The sequence below is a fragment of the Leuciscus leuciscus genome, assembly GCF_965113295.1.
Source record: "Leuciscus leuciscus genome assembly, chromosome: 14".
Lineage (NCBI taxonomy): Eukaryota > Metazoa > Chordata > Actinopteri > Cypriniformes > Leuciscidae > Leuciscus > Leuciscus leuciscus.
The window spans coordinates 4,119,874-4,141,114 of record NC_138738.1 but is presented as its reverse complement, the minus strand read 5'-3'; the positions used below and the strand labels follow the sequence as shown (position 1 = coordinate 4,141,114).

The 21,241-nt window shown below is 37.9% G+C and overlaps 1 protein-coding gene across 2 annotated transcripts in view; it reads right to left on the bottom strand.

The window, feature by feature from the left end:
* cacna2d2a (calcium channel, voltage-dependent, alpha 2/delta subunit 2a) overlaps positions 1 to 21,241 on the bottom strand; it is a 231,487-nt gene that overhangs the window by 194,797 nt on the left and 15,449 nt on the right. For both annotated transcript variants that reach the window (XM_082136344.1, XM_082136345.1), the window contains exon 2: positions 20,796 to 20,877. In XM_082136344.1, the coding sequence (XP_081992470.1) occupies positions 20,796 to 20,877 (82 nt within the window). The remainder of the gene's footprint in view (positions 1 to 20,795; positions 20,878 to 21,241) is intronic.

The following is a 21,241-nucleotide window of genomic DNA, read 5'->3' as shown; positions in this document are numbered from 1 at the left end:
CCTGACCTGGCCAAGCATGGCTGATTCTCTCACAGCCCTTTCTGCTGTTTATCAACCTCAAACCTATAATTTCACCCCACTTTCATATAAAAAAAAAACCACCCAATTACGCAGCGATTACATTTTTTGAACACAAAAAGCAGAGCTCTGATAAAAGGTGTATAAACACGGGGTCATTCACTAGAGAGCCACTGGCTCCTAAATACAGAGCTAAAAAGCTGCTGCATCACTGTGACGAAAACAAAGTGTCATCAAGAAACAAATGAATGGGGCTTTTAGCTTTTTCTTTTTGTAAGATTTTGCAAGTAGATTAAAAGCACACCGAAATAAATCTATAGCCAAACTAAAAGACCATGTCGAAAAGACGTTAGGCTACAATTCCAGAGTTCAACGAAATGTCCTCTGGTAAATATAAAGATAAATGGGTTATTTGTCATCACTTGACTTTTAAAGAAAAAAAGACGCTTCCTTTTCGGTACCAGTTAAGCTCTATTATCTGTGACATGATATCAATTACCACACAAATGTTAAAAATATTGCACTTACAATGGAAATCTTTGAGCAAAAACATGGAACTGAAAAAGAAAAAGAAAAAACATTAAAAGAAAAATACACACTCTTTGGTAAGTTAAGGCACTAGACTTGAACAGTATATGCTTACGTATATGTACACTACCATTAAAAAGTTTGGGATCAGTAAGATTTTTTTTTTAAAGAAATAATACTTAATAGATAATAAATTATCTTCTTTTAAACTTTTTATTCATCAATGAAACTTGAAAAAAAAAATTTATATATATATATATATATATATATATATATATATATAACCAAAAAATATGAAGCAACACAACTGTTCTAAACATTGATAGTAATCAGAAATGTTTCTTGAGCAGCAAATCATCATATTAGAATGATTTCTGAAGGACCATGTGACACTGAAGACTGGAGTAATGATGCTGAAAATTCTGATTTGATCATTTTTACTGTATTTTGTAATCAAATAATTGCAGCCTTGGTGAGCAGAAAAGACTTGACCCCAAACTTCTGAAAGGTTAAAATAATAATAATAATAGTTATAATAATAATTTGTTACATTTATACAGTGCTTTTCTGGGTCTTCAAAGCGCTTCACATATGGAAGGGGGGAATCTCCTCAACCACCACCAATGTGCAGCATCCACTTGGATGATGCGACGGCAGCCATACTCCGCCAGAGTGACTAAGCCAATCAGTATTTGGGGATGATTAGGAGGCCATGATGGACAGGGGCCAATGGGCAAATTTGGCCGGGATCCCGGGGTTACACCCCTACTCTTTTTTTTTTTTTTCGAAGGACATACTGGGATTTTTAATGACCACAGAGAGTCAGGACCTCGGTTTAACGTCTCATCTGAAGGACGGTGCTCTTTGACAGTATAGTGTCCCCGTCACTACACTGGGGCATTAGGACCCACACAGACCACAGGGTGAGCGCCCCCTGCTGGCCTCACTAACACCTCTTCCAGCAGCAACCTAGTTTTTCTCAGGAGGTCTCCCATCCAGGTACTAACCAGGCTCAGCACTGCTTAGCTTCAGTGGGCAACCAGTCTTGGGCTACAGGGGGATATGGCTGCTGGCAAAAATCACTTACTAACCTTGTCTGTGTAAAGTTATATCCAATTCTTCACCTACTGCATTGATCATGTAAAGCTGATAATCCTGGTTACATGATGTTGGCTGGTAATGCATATCTAGAAGCTCATTGAACCAGAACAAAAGTTCCACCGCTAAAAGATTTAAACCCTCCATGTCTTGCCCCATTGACTTCCACTCTAAGTGCATTACTGTAAATGTGATTTTTGCTCGCCTTTGAAAAACAAGGGACAAGTCAAAGCGATTACAAGTGAGATAATCAACAATACGTAACAAATTCTGTCCGCAGAGTTTCTTTTGAGCCCGGAACATTCCTTTAATCTAGCAGTCAACCCTAAAAGGATGCAGAAAACAGACATGTGAGTGTGTCTGATCCGTTTAGACTCAAGGAAAGTTTGTGCTGTCACAAATTCCACAAAAGCACTAAACTTAGCCTGTCTGGAAGAGGAACAGAGAGCGAAAGATGGCAGCTGAACATGCCCGTAATGCAAAAGATACATCTCACATGTTAACGTTTTACAAAACAAACGTGTCTCCTGTGTTTTCCCCTTTTCTGTTTTAGCTTTCAGTCACATTAGAAACGAACAAAAGACTTTGAAAAGCTGCGTATTGAAAATCATGTTCCTTCTTTTGTGTCTTTCATTTCCATCACTATGATAATTGCAGCAGGACAAAGGACCTGACAGAGAGAGGCAGAATCGGGGAGAATTCATGCCGCCTTCTAGACAAAACTGCAAGGATTTCACCGCAGCTGCGACACAGAACAAGTGAAAAAAGACGGTGAAAAAGAAGAGCTCATGTATGGAAGGAGAAGAGAGTAAAAGCTTTTAGCTAGAAAAGCCTAGCGGATATACAGTATAACAAGGGACTAGCACAGAAGACAATGTGTGTACTGTGCAACAAGCAATGATGATGAGTGCAAACTGTAAATGAAGTAGTGTCACATACTGTATGTCTGCCACATGCTTAACACTTCACAGTGTTAATGGGCTTAATTTGTGCATTTTTTTCTCCATAATGTAGTGGAAGTGAAGAGTGAATTGAAATATGTGTTATTATGTATTAAAAGTGAGTTTTCAGCTAACTAAAAAGCACTTACAACAAGGACTGCATGATACTGGAAAACACTGACACTGCGATGGTTACTGACTTGAATAGCTATATTTGGAATGAGTGGAGTGATTATGTTGGGGAGTGCAAAATAAAACTAAATTTTTTAATTAAAAAACATTCTTTTAGGGATAAACACATTTTATTTTGTTTTTTTATTTTTTATTTGAGGGGGGGGGGGGGGGGGGGGGGGCTTTACAAGAACTAACACAAGACTCTTTCATGTATATCTAATATATCTATATATAAAACTTATCTTTCCACTTGATTTTGCATTGGGCACATTCCCACTCTTTTTAACCAATTCAGTATAAAATAATTATTGTGATTTTTAATGTGATTTTTATTAGTAAGCCTATTATAAGTGTTTATATTTGAGATCTGAAGGGATGGTTTTCGTGGGAAATTGCGCACATACAGTCACTCTCCTGTATGTTTCTTGTCATATCCGTAAATAGGGATGTGAATCGTCACTGGTCGCACAATTCAATTCGATATCACAATGCATTACAAAGCGTTGCAATATTACTGCACATGGCTACATTTTTGTCAATGAATACAAGCAGTCATATATAAGCTCCCTTTTTATTTGATCTGCTCCAAGAATGTACACTTGAATGTAGTCAAACAAAACTTAAGTCTGAACACAGCAGATGAAAGGGGCATTTAGAACTAATAAACATTACTAAAAGTGCATGAAACTGTAGTGTACTTTAAGTTTCAATAACACTTACACACACGCCCACGCTTGCACACACACACACACACACACACACACACAATAAAATGGCAAACAGAGGAGAGTCTGCTGTCAAAAAGGGAACGCGACAGAGCTCGTAATAAAACAAGAATCAACATTGGCAACATTGGCAATGATGGCAGAACTGAGGGATTTGAAATGTAAAAGCGACATGGAGATGGTGTTTTTATTACTCAACAGGAGAGTAAGGTATTTTACTGAACAGATAAATTGTCATATATAGCTCTCTAACAGAGTTCATTAAGCATTATCTATTGTGAAGGCTTATTTCATTATGGTTGTGGGTACCCTGGAAATCCAGAGTTCTTGCGAGAGCTCAAGTTGAATTTGCTCAGCGAGTTTACTCTGGCATCGAGTAATGATGCTCATTAAATATGCCCTTGTATCCGAGCTGCACCAATCACATCGGGTTATCTGATATAGGCGGGCCAGAGGCGAGCTAAACAGAAGATGACAGCGCTGCGACGTCCAAGTCATTAGTAAACATTGCAAGATGGCTATGGATGAACACCAGTTGTTTGAAACGGCTTTGGCCGCTACAATGAACGAGTTAGACTTAGCTTTTTATCTAAAGGAGGAACTGAAGACGGGGCTCGAATCATTCCTTTGCAAGAAGTGCGTTTTTGCTGTTTTGCCGACTGGATATGGTAAGAGTCTAATCTACCAGTTAGCTCCGCTGGTAGCTAAGCGTATGGGGCTTGCTGTGATTGGTCGTAGTGTTATCCAATTGCATGCAGTGAGATTTTCAAATGCATGCTTGGTGCCGCCCCTCGAGCTGGCCGATTTTCATTAGCCGATGCCAGACCATTAATCTTTCAGATTTAGGTCTGGATTTCCAGGCTAGGTTGTTGTAATGCTGTGCTAGAATTTATTTTCAAAGAAGTACCGTGTCTATTAATGGGTAAAGCTACAGTAACTCCCTCAGCTGGTCAGCTTGAGATCCTTTCCATCTAAACTCTGGTAATATCTCTTAAGCCTAGTAGTGAATGTTTTATGAACAGTAGGATAACCATATTCATCCGCACAGTCATTCAGAGCAGAAGCACATCCAAAACAATGTTCTTCTGCAAAATGCATGCAGTTTAGTTTTTTTAATCGGTAGAGGGCCAAGTGTTACATAGTGTACTTTTAATTAAATCGCAGTCTGTTGCGATTTGACAATTGCATTAAGCCATATCACGATAACAATTTTATTCAGACGTGTCATGCTTATAGCTTCAAAACCACACATTTGTGTTGGTCAAGCAAGTACTTAATTTGATTTTCATTCATTAAGGTTACTGACCATCAATCAGAGTAATTTACAATCTTCCTTTCAAATCACATTTCAGTCTACTATCATGTAACGTGCATCCACGCTGCTATCGTTTGCTTAAACCCGTCTGACATATGAAGAACACACATGGCGTCTCCATAACACTTCACAGGACTGCGCTAAATGGGTCATTCAAGAAGCCATGACTAAAAGCTGTATACTTTGCAGTGTTATTTTACATTTGATTATTCAGTTTCTGTACCTGAAAACTATTAGACCTATCTGAAAAACTTAAAGTACTCCTCATTTAATTAGTATCTTTGTTCTATTGTATTGTCTATCCTTGCATTTTGTTTATTTGTTCTTATTTTTTTTTTAGCTTTTGCTGTGGTATCGAAGTACTCAGTGTACTTTAAATAATAAATGAAAAGCAAAGTTATATTTGCCCCATCCCCACACTTTTCTTTCTGAAAAATGATCTGATCCGTGACTCAAAAACCATAATACGATCCGAATCTGTAATAAGGAATGTAACTTGGGAAGTGATTCTACCAGACTATTGACAGAAATAGCATGTAATGTGTTGTGGCTATTCCTTTGAAATAGCGTGCCATGTCTTGCCCCCATAGACTTTATGAAAGTGTATTTGTGTAAAAACAATATTTTTACAAACTGAGGAATGAAATTAATTTCTCTGGTAATCCCCATGATGTCACATATGTAGTGGACTTGTGATAAAAACCTCTGTCCTGATGAATGTGCACCTCATCAGCAACTCCACCTGTTTAAAGGTGCACTAAAAGAAAACATCTGTTAAATGACAAATAACTCATTATTACCACTGACATACAAACACACATGCTCCCAAACACACAGACACCATTATACTACTGCTCCATCAGAGATTTGCCCATAGCTTTCTGGGGCAAATCCTATCCAATACAAACGGCTTTATCCCTGCCTGAGAACGGTCCAGCAACACACACACACACACACACACACATACACACACACACACACACCCTGCCATAACAGACCAGTCCAGCTACAAATACATAATTCATCAAGAGCCAAAGCCCTGCAGTAAGCCCCAAACACAGTAAGAGTTTACACTGAAGAAATTACAAATCTATAGTCCACTGCAACAACTCCACTGAGATTCAACCGAAGTCATAAGAGAGACTGTATCTGTGAGAAAAAGAAAAGAAAAAAAAAAGAGTAGAGATGATGATGAAATATTGAAATATTTGTTTATAATGACCACTAATCTGCATAATCATATCATATCGTATCATAATATAATCATAACATACATAATTTTTTAATTTATAAAATAAAATATAATGAAATATGCACATCACCAAATACTTTCACAGGACTGCTGCATTTGACAACATTTGTGAGCTAAATAAAGGAATGATTTTTAAAATTAATTTCTAAAAACAAAACAACACTAATTGTTGCATTTGCTAAAGTTTGTGAGCTAAATAAATGACAAAAAATATATATATATTAAAATAAAATAAAATAAAATAAAATAAAATAAAATAAAATAAAATAAAATAAAATAAAATAAAATAAAATAAAATAAAATAAAATAAAATAAAATAAAATAAAATAAACACATCACCAAGCACCCCCATGGAAGCACTAATTACTACATTTCAAGAGATTTATTTTCAGACACCTTTATAATGGTTAACCAATGGTTTATGCTAGACTATATGTATATCATCATAATTAGGTCATCATCATCATATCTTATTATGAAGTTTTCTCATTACCGTTGTCATTAGCACACAGTTTTGTGGCCATCATTAGCTTTCTGGTGTCATCATTAAGACTATCAACATCTTAACTACCATCATTATAATCAGCCTAATTGTCACAGAGTGATCTTCAGAACTCTCACGATTACTTAACGCTCAGTTAAATTAACTGGTTGTTCTCTAAAGTATTATTCTAAAAGGTTGTAGACTTTGATTTTAGACTGACTCATTCCGGTTAGCGTGCATATGTTGCATTATGACCTCAATGATTTTTTTAATAATATACAACAATTAAAAACATGCCTTAATAAACAGTCAATTTGTTTTTTTCCACTGACTTTAGCATGATGTCGTACTATGGCGATGTCACATGAAAGTTGCGGAAACTAACTCCACCGTCTCCAATCATGTGACGATTCCATAGAGTGACACACGTTTTATTAAATCGAGTAAGTGAGTTTACCAATATTATCAACTCTGATTACAGAACTACTCAGATCACCGTCTATGTGCTACACGGTGTGTCCTTTTACACCTGAGGCAAGGCACACACCTGACCACGGACGACTCCTGGACCAATCTCACACGTGCACATACTCGTTTGAAGTTTTATCTTTGACAGGAAAGGCATACATCAGGTCATTTCAATATGAATGCCGGTGTGAAGGGAGATGATGGGGAGCAAGGCAAGGCGGGAAATGCGGTTTCACGAAGGGTTCCGCCACACAGGGTTAACGTGGGCTGCCTTTGAAGTCTCAGCTGTGTGTGAAATGAGCTGCTAGTGCTGTCCACCAGCATACACACACACACACACACACACTCACTTAGTTTCTCAAATACACCTGTACATGTACAAATGTACACATTCCTCTACAGTCACACTGGTACCTAAGTGAATCCCATAAAAAAAGTGTGAATATTATATATATATATATACACACACACACACATGTATATACATATCTCACAAATGAGTTTCTGGTAAAGGTCACTGAGAAGGCTCTAAATGTACACTTGCATATAATGCATGCTCAATGGTATACATGCAGACTTCTCCAATGCAGTTAATGCTGGTTCAAAAAAACTAAAAACACATAAAACGTTTTTGTGTAGGCTGACAGGAAACCAGGCCGTAGTAAAAGCTCTGGGAGAAGCGTCGAACGCAGATAACCTTTATTCTAATTCCTCTCGTATTCATTTATGCATCTGCACTCATATGCCAGTGGAGAGCGTTTGAGCGATTCTTTGTTTTTGGTGTGTGTGTGTGTGTGTGTGTGTGTGTGTGTGTGTGTGTGTGGGCTGCTCTGTATCCGACAGTAATGGAAGTGCCTGCATCTGTCTGATTTAGTTTTTATAAGCCGGCATACATGTGCAGAGTTCTTAAATGCAATCATTTTTTATTGTATGTAGTTCAGGAAGTCTACACGTATGCTTGTGTGTGTGTGATAGAAGGATGTTGCAATTGTAATGCCAAAGCACAAATCCCATCAAACAACGAACCCTGGGAGAAGAGCCAGAGGCGCAGATCAGAACCAAAGCCAGCTTTAAGAGTGTGTGCATGTTGGAGAGAGAAAGGCAGTCTGTGAGAAGTGTATCTGAACTGAACCATTGGAGAAACAAGAGGAGACAGAGTGAATAAACAAATATGAGGGAGAAAGCAGGAAAGAAGAGGTGTGGGCTGGAGCTTCAGAGGGAAGGATGGATAAGCGTTCGGCTTTAGGAGCATAACAATGGTTTGAGAGGGCGTTCTAAGATTCCACAAGAAGAAGCGAACACAATAGGAACCAGAACGCTGATCTGAATCCAGCAGAACGCATCCGCTCGCACATATCCCAGCATTCCCAGTGTGCTGCCATGTCCTTTCAAGTCAGATCGGTATGTCCCAGCATTCCCAGTGTGCTGCCATGTCCTTTCAGTCAGATCGGCAACTTGCCTGTCTTTGCTCACAGTGTAGATGGGAAAAAAGAGAGCTGGGTGCAGTTTGAAGCAAAAAAAAATTAGGAGCAAATCAGGGGAAAATGTTAGAACATGAAAACCTCGAGCATTCTACAATAGTAAGAACAACAGCAACTTCCTGAAAAACCACCACACAACACCAATCAAATCATGGCCGGGCAACAGTACGAAGAGAGTCTTGTTGGTTGTAAGTTAATGTTAGTGAAGCTGCCAAAATTCTTATTGCTAGGTACATGAATAATAACATATCCGGTATAATTTTCCATTTCTATTTAGCACTGAGGTTTGTAAACACTGCACAAACTGCTGCATGATGATATTGTGTGTGTGTGTGTGTGTGTGTGTGTGTGTGTGTGTGTGTGTGTGTGTGTGTGTGTGTGTGTGTGTGTGTGTGTGTGTGTGTGTGTGTGTGTGTGTGTGTGTGTGTGTGTGTGTGTGTGCGTGCGTGCGTGTGTGGTGTGTGTGTGTGTGTGTGTGTGTGTGTGTGTGTGTGTGTGTGTGTGTGTGTGTGTGTGCGTGCGTGCGTGTGTGGTGTGTGTGTGTGTGTTGAGGAGGAGAGATAAGATATAGGACTGATGACATCTCCAATAGGGGGGTTGGTGTAGGATTAGAGAACAGTGGATATCATTCTACATTACACACACACACACGCACGCACGCACACACACACACACACACACACACACACACACACACACACACACACACACCATAGCCAGCATTCACATCTTTTGACGTCATTGTAAAATTAAACAAGGAGAAAGAAAATGCATTTACATTTACATTTACATTTATTCATTTAGCTGACGCTTATATCCGAAGCGACTTACAATTGCTATATATGTCAGAGGTCGCACGCCTCTAGAGCAACTAGGGGTTAAGTGTCTTGCTCAGGGACACATTGGTGTCTCACAGTGGATTCGAACCCGGGTCTCTCACACCAAAGGCATGTGTCTTATCCATTGCGCCACCACCACCCCCATTTAAAGACAGAGCAAAGCAATACAAACCTTACTGTAATCTTTCCTCTGCTAGTAAGCTGATGTATGAAAGACAGAATGTGCCCTCTAAAAACACACATGCACAGATGGGAACACACAATCTCTCATTCAAAAGTATAAATTTACAGAAAAAAGCTGTATAGGTAAAAACTTCGTCAAGTAGGCAACAATATTCTTCTACGTCAGTAAAAGAATAGTCAAAGTTTTGGCTTTGAGATGTTCGACTTTGGTTGTGTGTAAATGAAATGCCACATCAGAGGCGCTTTTAACTTAGATCGTTAAATAGATACAGTAAAAGAAAAAGATGACAAATAACAATTTGGAAGACCAATCGTAACATAGCATGCAAATGTACCGATGACATCATCACTTGTATTTTTCTCAGTTGGGGAATTTTATAGTTCACCCTAAAATGAAAATGAAGTCATCATTTACTCACCCTGGTGTTGGTTCTAATGCTGTGCTAATATAGTCTCATTAACACACACAGCCGTGCACAGAAGACCAACGGCCAAGGTCAGGATTTTCATTAAATAACATTCAATTTTAGTTTGTTTTAACAAGTTCAGAACACTGGGAATATACGACACAGACCATTCTGTGATACTTATGCATCTTTTTTTAAGCTTCATGCTGGTTGCTATTCACTGCCATTATATGGACGAGCGCGAACGGGACAATTTTTTTATTTATTTATCCTTTTGTGGTGCAAAAAAAGAAAGAAGGGCATATTGTATTAGAACAAACCATGACTTCATTTTAGGGTGAACTATCCCTTTAAATGTTACATTTCTTTATGTATAAAGTAAAAAAAATTAAATGAATAAGAGTAATTTATAATAAAAAAATTATTTACAAAAAGTTGGAATGGAGCCTGTCCATTAAGCTGCTGAAATTTGCAGAGAAAAAAAATTAACATGACTTAGGAATATTAATATGATGCTGCTGTGTGAGCCAAACACCAACGCTTCAGTCTATGACGGAGATGCACTGAAAGCACAATAATCCAATTTTCAGCCAATATACAATATTGTCTCCACTTAAGGACATGCAGAGGATTGTCTCTTCCTGTGTAAGAACTGATTTTTCTTGCCAAGACAAAAGCTGAGATAAAACTCACTCTACAATAAAGCAATAAAACACACTCTGGACAGAAGACTGCAAAGAAAGAGCAGAGGACATTGTCTTGTCCAAACATTTCTCCTTCCTTATCTCTGCATCCCCCTCTCTCTCTCTCCCTCCTCCCTTCCTCTCTCCCTGAGTCAAGTCACCAAAAGTTCCCAAAGAATGTCTATATATCACACATGATGTATCTTGTGAATCTATTGTTTTTCCTTTTCGTGTTTGGTATCATTTTACATGTCTCAGTGCGATTGGTAAAATGGTCTTAATTTCATTGCAGTCATTGGTATTATGAGAAAGACTGAGAACTTAGGAGAATTCTGTTCTCCTCTTTGGGTGGAGATCTCCCCTCTCCCCCGAAACCAGGTGTTAGCCCCTGGGGTACATGAATTGACCCAAAACAACTCTAAAAAATATTGGTATAACCCTTTTGTTCTGTTATTTAAGGGAAAGTGGCTAGTCTATTTCAGAACTGGCTAGTTTGTGATCGTGAGCGCACATTCGCGACGTGACGTCTCAAAGCGACACCAGGTCCTTAATGAATGAATAATTGAAAATATGGGATACCCAGAATAATCAAAGATCTAAATGAATTCATAATCAATATTTATGATTATTTTCTAATAAGAAACACGATCTAAATTTGATTATCATTTGAAATTGGAGTCAGATTAAGCGTAGAGCTAGAGTAATACTGAAACTAAATTCGAATAAATTAAGTGAACTTTACTGGAGCGCTGAAAAGACATACACGCATTATCCCTTCGCCCAGACCATTGGACTCCGTCTTTGGGCCAATGGGTGGTCTTTACACTGTGTCTCTTCAACTCAGGCCAAAAACACATTTATTTAACACGACGTTTATTTCTACATGCAAGCAAACTGGAGACCACACAATTCAGGAGTGACAAAACGATCACGAAAAAAATTCAACAAGCATCACATTTGTATTTTACTAGAGGCAGATTTCACTGCTAAATTTTTTTTTGAAGAACTTAAAATGTTTGAGATGGCATTTAAATCTGAGCAAATCTGAGCACACTGTCTAAGCACACTGTTGTTCTCTTCTAAAGAGGACACACATTACTGGGGTCTCAGGAGAAAAAAATCTTAGAAGCAGGAGATTTCATCTCCATTTGCTCTCTGTGTAATCTCATTGCAGTCTAGGCAAAACTAATGAGATATTAAAGAGATCTCGTTTGTGATTTTACATTCCCATGGGTAATGAGTCTATGTAAACCCCTGCAAACTCAACATACACAACACACTAGTCTCAGTGGGGGTTCAGTGGTGTTCCGTATAGAACCTAGGGTTCTTGACTCAACCTTAAAGGACCCTTTATGCCCAAAAGGTTCTATATACGAGGAAATGTCTTAAATGATTGCATAATACTTTCATGTTTAACATTTTATTTCAATTTTAAATCCATAAAATGAAAACCCCTAAAAGGTTTTAAAAATTAAGCACCTGACAGATCCCTTTAAGGTTCAATATAGAACCTTTTCTTCTAAGAGTGACACACTGATGGGTGAACTTCAGCGGATTTGCTTTAGGGTTTATCACTGAAGGGGGAAAAAGTGCTGTTGGCATGATTATGATATTATGTGATTTATTTTTTTCTCTCTTTTTGGCTTAAGGCTGAGGCAGAGAAAATAGAACAACACATTGATAGTTTAGAGTAAGAAAAATGTCCTATTATTTTCTTTTGAGAGGCAAAAAGAGGGGAGGATGTGTGTGTATTTCTCATAAGTTACTAGGATGCAGTGATGAAACATGAAATGTCATCGCAGACATTCAGAACAATTAAAATTTTAATCCTCAAAAACAGTTTGGGTTAACTGAATTAAAATGGTAGTCTCCGCTTCAGACGGACCGTTGGCTGAACGTCTGATGCACATGGCACACTTAACTGGAAACACTTGGTTGAATTCTAGAGGATTTCCGGGAGTTACGTTCTTTAACGGTCCGCCTGGAAACAAAGCCGTCATGACGCCAAACCCCCCCCAGGGAAGAAGAAAGCTGTTGTGTTTCCAGCTGGGATAATGAGCACTTACCAGGATCAACTAAACGCTTTATACACACATATAGTACTGTGTCTTAGGTCTGTTAGTATTTTCACCAAAAAAATGGTTATTTATATATTTTGCTGTAGCGTGTCATTTGGAAATATCAGTTTACATTTCCAAACATGTATTTTGCCATTAATTGTAAATCCAGTGATTTTTTTTTTTATATGCACAAAATTTTGTATGCACAGCCACTATGATCTGATCTCACCATCATCGAGTCTGTCTGGGATTACATGAAGAAAAAGAAAAAACTGAGACAGACTAAATCCAGAAGAACTATGGCAACGTCTCCAAGATGCTTGAAGAAACCTTCCTGCAAAGCTACCTGAAAAACTATGTGCAAGTGTACATGGACAAGAGCTGTTTTAAAAGCAAAGTCCTTCTGGATTTAGTCTGTCTCTTTTTTCTTTCTTTTTTTGGCAGCATTTATTTGAAATAGAAATATTTTGTAACATCATAAATTTCTTTAATGTTGTTTCTCTTGGAAACACTTTCCTGTGTTTTACTTTTAATCAATTAAAAAATAATCTTACAGACCCCAAACTTTTAAATATATGGAATAACGTACAATGACGAATCATTCAGTCAAATGTGATTTAATGTTAACTTCAGTACTAAGTGCAATTAAATCAGAAACTTAATTAAACCAAACACTGATCAGCGATTACATCTGCAGCCTCTGAAAACACACACAGCCAGAAGAGTGTGAGTGTGAGTGTGAGTGTGTGTGTGTGTGTGTGTGTGTGTGTGTGTGTGTGTGTGTGTGTGTGTGTGTGTGTGTGTGTGTGTGTGTGTGTGTGTGTGTGTGTGTGTGTGTATATAAATGGGGGTGTGTGTGTGAACAATTCATGTATAAAAAATGATTTCAAAGTGCTGCTGTCAGCTGAAGCCTGAAGCCATGATTATAAAGACCACCAAGAACAGATCGCCCACATTCATATACACCTGCATCATACAGCTTTAGAATTCAAACCTGTCCAGAGGAAATTATATTTGCTGAGAAGTCGCTCTTTCAGGAGATTTCTTGGAAATGTTTATAAGTATCAACTTTTTCCTCAGAAGTTTCTCCTAAGTGCCTTTTGAGAAATAGCACAAACTGTTTAATAGTTGTCATACAATAGGAGTATAGAGCTATAAAATGAATGTGGAAAGCAGTTCAGATTATTTGCATTTTCTTGAAAAAAGGACTTCTTTCTCAGGACAAACATCTGAAACTTCAATCAATCAAATTGAATCTTTATCGGCGGGTGCTGGGTGGATTTGCCACATGCTAATCAAATCAATGTTGATGCTGTAGCGTCAAGCTATTATAATCAAGTCACACTCACTCAAGTTTGTGCTTGTGTTTACAAAACCTCAGACTATGTGAGCTGATGTGGTAGACGCTTCAGCAGCACTATAGGTAATGAGCTGGAGGCCTGGGATCTTGGTCAATGGCTAATGTATTTGATTCTTAAAGCCCCGATATACTCAGAGCAAAGTTCTTTTTCTTTCTTCACTTAAGGGTAAAAAGTAGTTGGAAATATCTTTGCAGTGTTATACTTTTAATGAACATCCCAATGGTGTCCTAAGAGCGGCGTTAATTTGAATATGTAAATATGTAAATACTTTCCTCTCAATAACAAAATTAACGCACAGCAAGGATGACAGCGATGAGAAAGCAGCAGTTAAGAAAGCATCTGATCATAGCGATGTGGATATGTTTGCACCAGCTCTGCAATTCAGCACTCCAATAAAATCAAGTTTATTTATATAGCACTTTATATGATGTATTGCTTTATTAACAGCAGCTTTACAGTATTAAACAAGAAAAAACAGTGTCAGTGTCGCTTTCCTTTAGAATTACAAATTAAATTTCTACAATAAAGCAGCTCTCTAGTGTGTTCATGTTTTTACTCATGTCTGACCTCAATAACAGAAGAAATCAACTAGAGAAGATTTCCATGTCAAAAAGGCGGTGCCTCAGAGCCACACCTATCTGTTACATAATCGCCACAGTCCAATGGCAGCTTGAAGGTGTTTAACCAGCTGGAGTGAACTTTTTCGGAAAGTTCACTTTGGCAAGTTTTTTTGTCCTGAGTTGTTTGAAATGATGTCACACCAGTTCATTCTTCATTTTCGCCAGTATAGTATGTAGTATTTTGCTAGTATTTCCATGTTCCTGAAACGTCTCAGGTTACGCATCTAACCATTGTTCCCTTTCTAATGGGAATTCGCACTGCGTCTCCTAGAGGACACTTTAGGGTTTGCCTCCAGCATGACCGTGTCTGAAGTATGTGTGAAAACATGACAATTAACTTGACATTGGCCGGCGACAGCCTATGACATACTACTGATGCAACTGTGAGTATAACAGAGGCACCAGTAAAACACGTCATAAGCTTCTTTGTCTAAAGGAGACGTACATAGGAATACCTAAAGCATGGCAAGGAGACGCAGTGTCAAGTTCCCTTTCTTAGGGAACCATAGTTACATGTGTAACCCAAGACGTTCCATTTCGAATGGGAACTCACACTGCGTCCCCAATAGGACACTTTGGGGAACGAATGCCCACTCCGCCATGCTGAAGAGATGAGTACCTCATTGGCTGACATTAAAGTCAAAGACTCCAAAAGAGTCCCCATCCCTGAGGTACACACCAGCAGCTGTCATGACTAATTCTCTAAGGCCAAAACCCGAGCTGCACACCCTATCAGAGAAAGACCTGGCTTACACCCTTCCTCCCTAGTCAAAAAAGAAACTCAGCCCACAGGCAGAGCTCAAGGGTTTGGTATTCCTGAGAGGGTAAGGGTTCCTGAGAATACCTTTAAGGAAATATCGTCACTGAATGGAGCTCTGAGAATGGAGGCCTCAGCATGACTACGTTTCACACTCAGGACAGCTTCCAAGGAGACTCGCCTTGAGCAGGACAACTTAGAACGGCTATCCAGGAGGAGCTCTGGGGAGCGAAGGCCTCGGCAGAATAACTCTCTATAGCAAGAGGAGGCCTAGCAATGCTCCGGTTTAAGTGTAGTAGCCAAGGAGTTTGACACAATGTCGGGCGGACCTCAGGGGAGCAGAGGCCTCTACCAGAACGAGAGCTTGTAACTCAGTACCACTGCCTAGCTGAGCTTTAAGATGGTTTCCCTTATGATTATGAAAAACATAAAGCTCACAAAACATTGTTATGATAATAACTACTAATAAGAATAAGATACAATACATTGAATAGTGGCAGTATTTGAGCCAACAAGAGGTGATCAAAAAAGGAAAAGTTCCTGTTCGACTCCCCCCCGCCGAGGGACACGAACTGCGGAGTGCAGGCACTCAACTTTCATCCCTCAAGAGAGAGTCAAGCCCAGATGAAATAAATGACTGAAACCGCACAACCTCCTCGAGAGTCATGGCAATCAGATTCAATCTCTCTGAAAGGAATCATACGAGAACAGCCACGAATGCATCGCTATGAGTGCCTTCAACTTCCTCGGGAGCTGAACGTGCTAGTGCAAATACTAACTTCTTCTTACCTGTCTCTTGTAGTCAGTGTTGCGAATGCATCATACCTAGCATATCCAGCCTCTTCGAAGAGTCGAAGGCATTGCACAAATACACGTCCCACATCCTTCATGAATAAGGCTGGCGCAAACAGAGCTTTACATTGAGAAATCCTCACAATGCTCGCATTCAGCTCCCTCAAGAACTGAACGCGTAAGCTCCTCACCCATGCCCAAGAAAGCACAATCGTGCATGTTCTCAGATGTCAGAAACGAACAAATGGATCATGAAGACAAATAAGAGGATGACGTGTTTTACAGGAGGTCACAGCCTGCCACCAGCCAATGTCAAGTTCATTGTCGTGTTTCCACACATGCTTCAGACACCAGTCATGCTGGAGGCATTCCCCAAAGTGTCCTCTAGGGGACACAGTGCGAGAACCCATTTAAGGTCTAATATTAAGGTGTTTTCACTATGGTGTGACATTAAATTAGATTAAATAGAATCTATTACATAACATGTGACAAAACACATCATACTGATGGCAGACTTGTGAAGTTGCTGTCTTTCTTTAGGGGACATCAGTAGCAGATCCGGCATTACTAGCTGTGACCCATCAGTTTGAATTATGCATGGTCTCCAGCAGAAAGCAAGCAGAGATCAAAGGTCATGGAGGTCAGCTTTCTAGCGTCGCTCTAGACAGTTCACATTACTCCAATATGATTCCTGACTTTATCCTAATTAAGTCATTCAAAACACTAACTCCTGTCTGCAGGACAAAGAGAAAGAATGATATCATATTCTGCCTCACTGAGCTTAAGCCTGTTTCTTTTACTTTTTACATTTCCATTTATCAATCAACATGTTACTATTTTTTCTTCTATTTATCAATCCATATATAGTATTACTACTAGAGCTGCATGATGTGTAGAAAAACTGCAACATGCGTTAACTTCTGAGTAATATGACAGCAATGTGTGATGCGATAACCCTAAGATTAATTTGTAAAATCAGGGGCCATTCACACGTAGATCATTGCAATGGATCAAAAGTAACTTTAGGTGAATATATAAATGTTGAACTTCTGCTAACTTGACATAGCATCTTAACTCATCTTAGCTCATTACATGAGACGCTGAAAAAAACATCACAACAGTCAAAAAAATACATCTAGTGCATGTTTATACAGAAAACCCGTTAAAAACAGCTAAGAACTTGTCCTGACCACAGGAGCAAGTTCTCTGCATTACATCAGTTAACTGAAATCACTGATTAGCAGTTACAATGCAATGCATATTGCAATCATGACAAGCGTATCATGCTAGGTTCATTTGCAATATATCATACACATTCAAAATATCATGAAAATATGTGCATATCAATTTTCATCGAAAAATCCATAAATATAACAACATTTTGTGAGGTTTATGCTTAAAAGAAATATACATTTATTTCAAGGTATATTCTCTGAAAACAACTTATTATCTGACACAATTTTGCTTCTGAAGTAAATTTATCTTGTTTTAAAGGATGTTCAGATATTATAATGAAAAAAAACGAAGCAAAAATTTTTTAAAAATTGGTGGCATTTGAACAGATTTCACAACGTCTGCTTAAGTATTTTTACTTCAGGACAAGCAAATCTAGTTACCTCTTTCTGAATCAGAGAATAGTGTGCATTCAGAGGCACATTCCCTTTCTTGTGACTCATTGCCTATTTCTGTCTTTTACACAAAACACACAACAGTCCAGGTGTCCAAATACCCAACAAACACGCACATCTGGCTTCAGAGGGGAAAAAAGAATTTACCAAGAAATAGATAAACTTAGGACAAGGCATAAAATATGCAGATGACTGGCCCAACATGAGCTGTCATAACCTTGAAGAGGCGCCCAGAGTTGCACACGAGTGTGTTCTATTTATATCCGTGCCACTGAACTGTGTAGTTTGTTAGGGAGTGTGTGTGGGAGTAAAGCTGTACGACTGCTTATCTAACATCCCTGACTAAAGACACAGAGAGAGACAGAAATAGAACCCGAGAAAGAAAGAAAAGGAGTAGCGCTTTCAAGGTCCATTCTATTTAATTTCGTGAAGCAAAGTAAATCAAGATGGAAGTGATGCAATTGAAAGGATCATCTATCTCAGGGGTTCCCAAACTCTTCTGTCAGCTGAATCTCTTTAATCTAAATTATTTAGATGAAATAATTCCATAGCTTACCAGCACACATACCCAGCAAAAATGTTTTGTCAAGAAACCTAAAAATGTGCTTTATTTGTATCTAAATTAACTGTTTTTTTTTTTGTTACAAAATGTTATGGCTGAATCAATCTGACAACAATATTTACAACAGTCTTTCTCAAATCGGGTTCCTCTCACGAACAGCCAGGAGGTCTGTGAAAAATTTCAGAATTGCAAACAAAAATCTCACTGTAAAACCATGACAAGCAATATGTCCTGTTTCCAGCACCCTGGGTATATAAATATATATATATGTGTGTGTGTGTGTGTGTGTGTGTGTGTGTGTGTGTGTGTGTGTGTGTGTGTGTGTGTGTGTGTGTGTGTGTGTGTGTGTGTGTGTGTGTGTGTGTGTGTGTGTGTGTGTGTGTGTGTGTGTGTGTGTGTGTGTGTGTGTGTGTACACCAAAATCTGAGAACACTTTTATATACAATAATGTCTGAGACCACATTTAATTTATTTTTTTAATTCAAATTATGTTTTAATGTAATCTGTAATGAAAAAGAATTGCATTAAATAAAAAAATGCATTTTCATGGTCTCATATTTAAATATGAACAAATAATTTCATAAAATGAAATTAAACAGAATAGTGAAACCATCAGAGCGATATAAAATATATACATTTAAGATACGACCAGTAAAATTATCAATATACTTGCATAAAACGTACTGTAATCTCATGTGGCATGGGTTCTTTGTTTTAAATTTGTACTAAACTTTCCATTCATTTTAATTTTTAAAGGAATGAAATTCCCGATTTAAATCTCAAGAGTTTTGGACACTACATTACATATTTACTCAAAAATCAACCCTAAAAAAAAAATATTCAGCCAAACCTCTCAAATCATCTCAAAATGACCAAATGTCATCAGATTATATCACTATCATACATCATATCATTCTATCACTACTCCTAACCATGTTTACTGGGTTTATCTAACCAGAATAACATCTGCTACCAGACTTTACCTTATGTTTAAGTATTAATGTTCATCTTGTGTTAAGATAGTGATCTTTCTGACTTGTTTTTTCCCCCCAAATATTTCCAACACACCAATTTTTCAAGCAAAATATCCAAATACGTATTCGAGATTGTTGCACGCTGAATGCGGCCAGTCCATTCTATTTACTTTCTCAAAAATAACTTTGAGAAGCTAAAAAAAATGCTTAGAATTCATTTGCAAGACTTTTTTTCATAAAGGGTGGGAAAAGAATATCGGAATAAACTGGGCATGAAAAGGAAAGAGAGAGTGACGAAGGAAAGCAATCTTGTTAGCGGGCCGCCGTAGCCCAGGGAAGATTTCTATCAGACGCACATATAGGGAGAGGCATCCATTTAGAAAATGGCTTTTTCTGCACATGCTGGGCCATTTAGCACTCCCTGTGACGACTCCTGTTTGGGCCGGAGATAAATGCGCTTTCACAGACTCACTGCACACACACACTCAGACCACAGACTCAGCAACCTCCGGCTACCGAGAGTGCAAACACAGACTTGCATGCATTCAGTGTCCCAAACTGATTTTCTAAAACACACACACACACATGGATGGACAAATTAAAATAAACTTTCCAAAAACTGAGAATGTTCATCCTTCCAATCACTTATTCTGCTGTTTATCCCAGCAATATATATATATATATATATATATATATATATATATATATATATATATATATATATATATATTTAATGCAAACAAACAAAAACTCCCACAGCTTGGAAATGGAAATACCCAGAGATACATGATCTACTTTAAATAATGTATTAATATTGAAATAAATATTTAAAAGTGCTATATGAGACCAAAATATATTATATCATTTTTTTATTGATATCATTTTATTTTTTTATTCTACTCATCACTAAAATTATGAACATACTGTAATTTGAAATGAACACAAATTGCATCAAATACCGAAAATGCCTTTTCATGGTCTCACTATATTTAAATATTAAGAAATTGATTTATGCCATTTAACAAAATATTCAGAATAGTAATTTAACTAGTGAAACATTCATGTGAAATATACAGTATATATCAAGCTTTCAGAAACTACCGTAAAATTATTGCTTAGTGCCCAAGACCGCTGTCAACAGAAAAGTATTGTTATTGTAAATGTCTACACACAAAAAAAACACTGCTATTATTGTAATCATCTTATGCAACCACTGTTATCATAACATCATAAACAAGTTAAAGCTTCTTCCTAAGGCACCACAACAAAGATAAACAATACAGTGTGATTATTATGGTCACTTCCACACTGATGTACGGAAGAGAGATGCCCTTGCCCTAACTCTGTAACTCCAGAATTTCTTTATATTATAGAATATTATATAACTAGATATTATATAACTAGATTTGTAGTACGGTCTAACAGGTTAAAGATGTTCAACTTACTCCCTTCATTTGTTGGCCTCCGGTGACCAGCTGCAGAACCTTCTCCAGTTCCTTCTCTATACGGCCGGCCCAGTGCATCATCCTGTTACACACACAGACAGCGTTGGTTAACAGCAATGCAAATCAGTAATAATCACCATCACATAACGGCTAAATCCCAATTCACACACTCTCTGTCCTATATAGTGAGAGACAACAGAATGTGTGGATTCCTAATCGAAGCACATTGAAAAAGAGTATCGCAAAAGTCACCAAATGGTGTATATCTGTGCCTGCTACTGACTTCGTTAATATTGCCCACTATGACTGATGTCCCAGTACTGATATGTAGAATAGAAAAGAATAGAATAATAAAAAATGTAATTAAATAATATATATATATATATATATATATATATATATATATATACAGTACTGTGCAAAAGTCTTAAGCAAAAGTCCCCCCC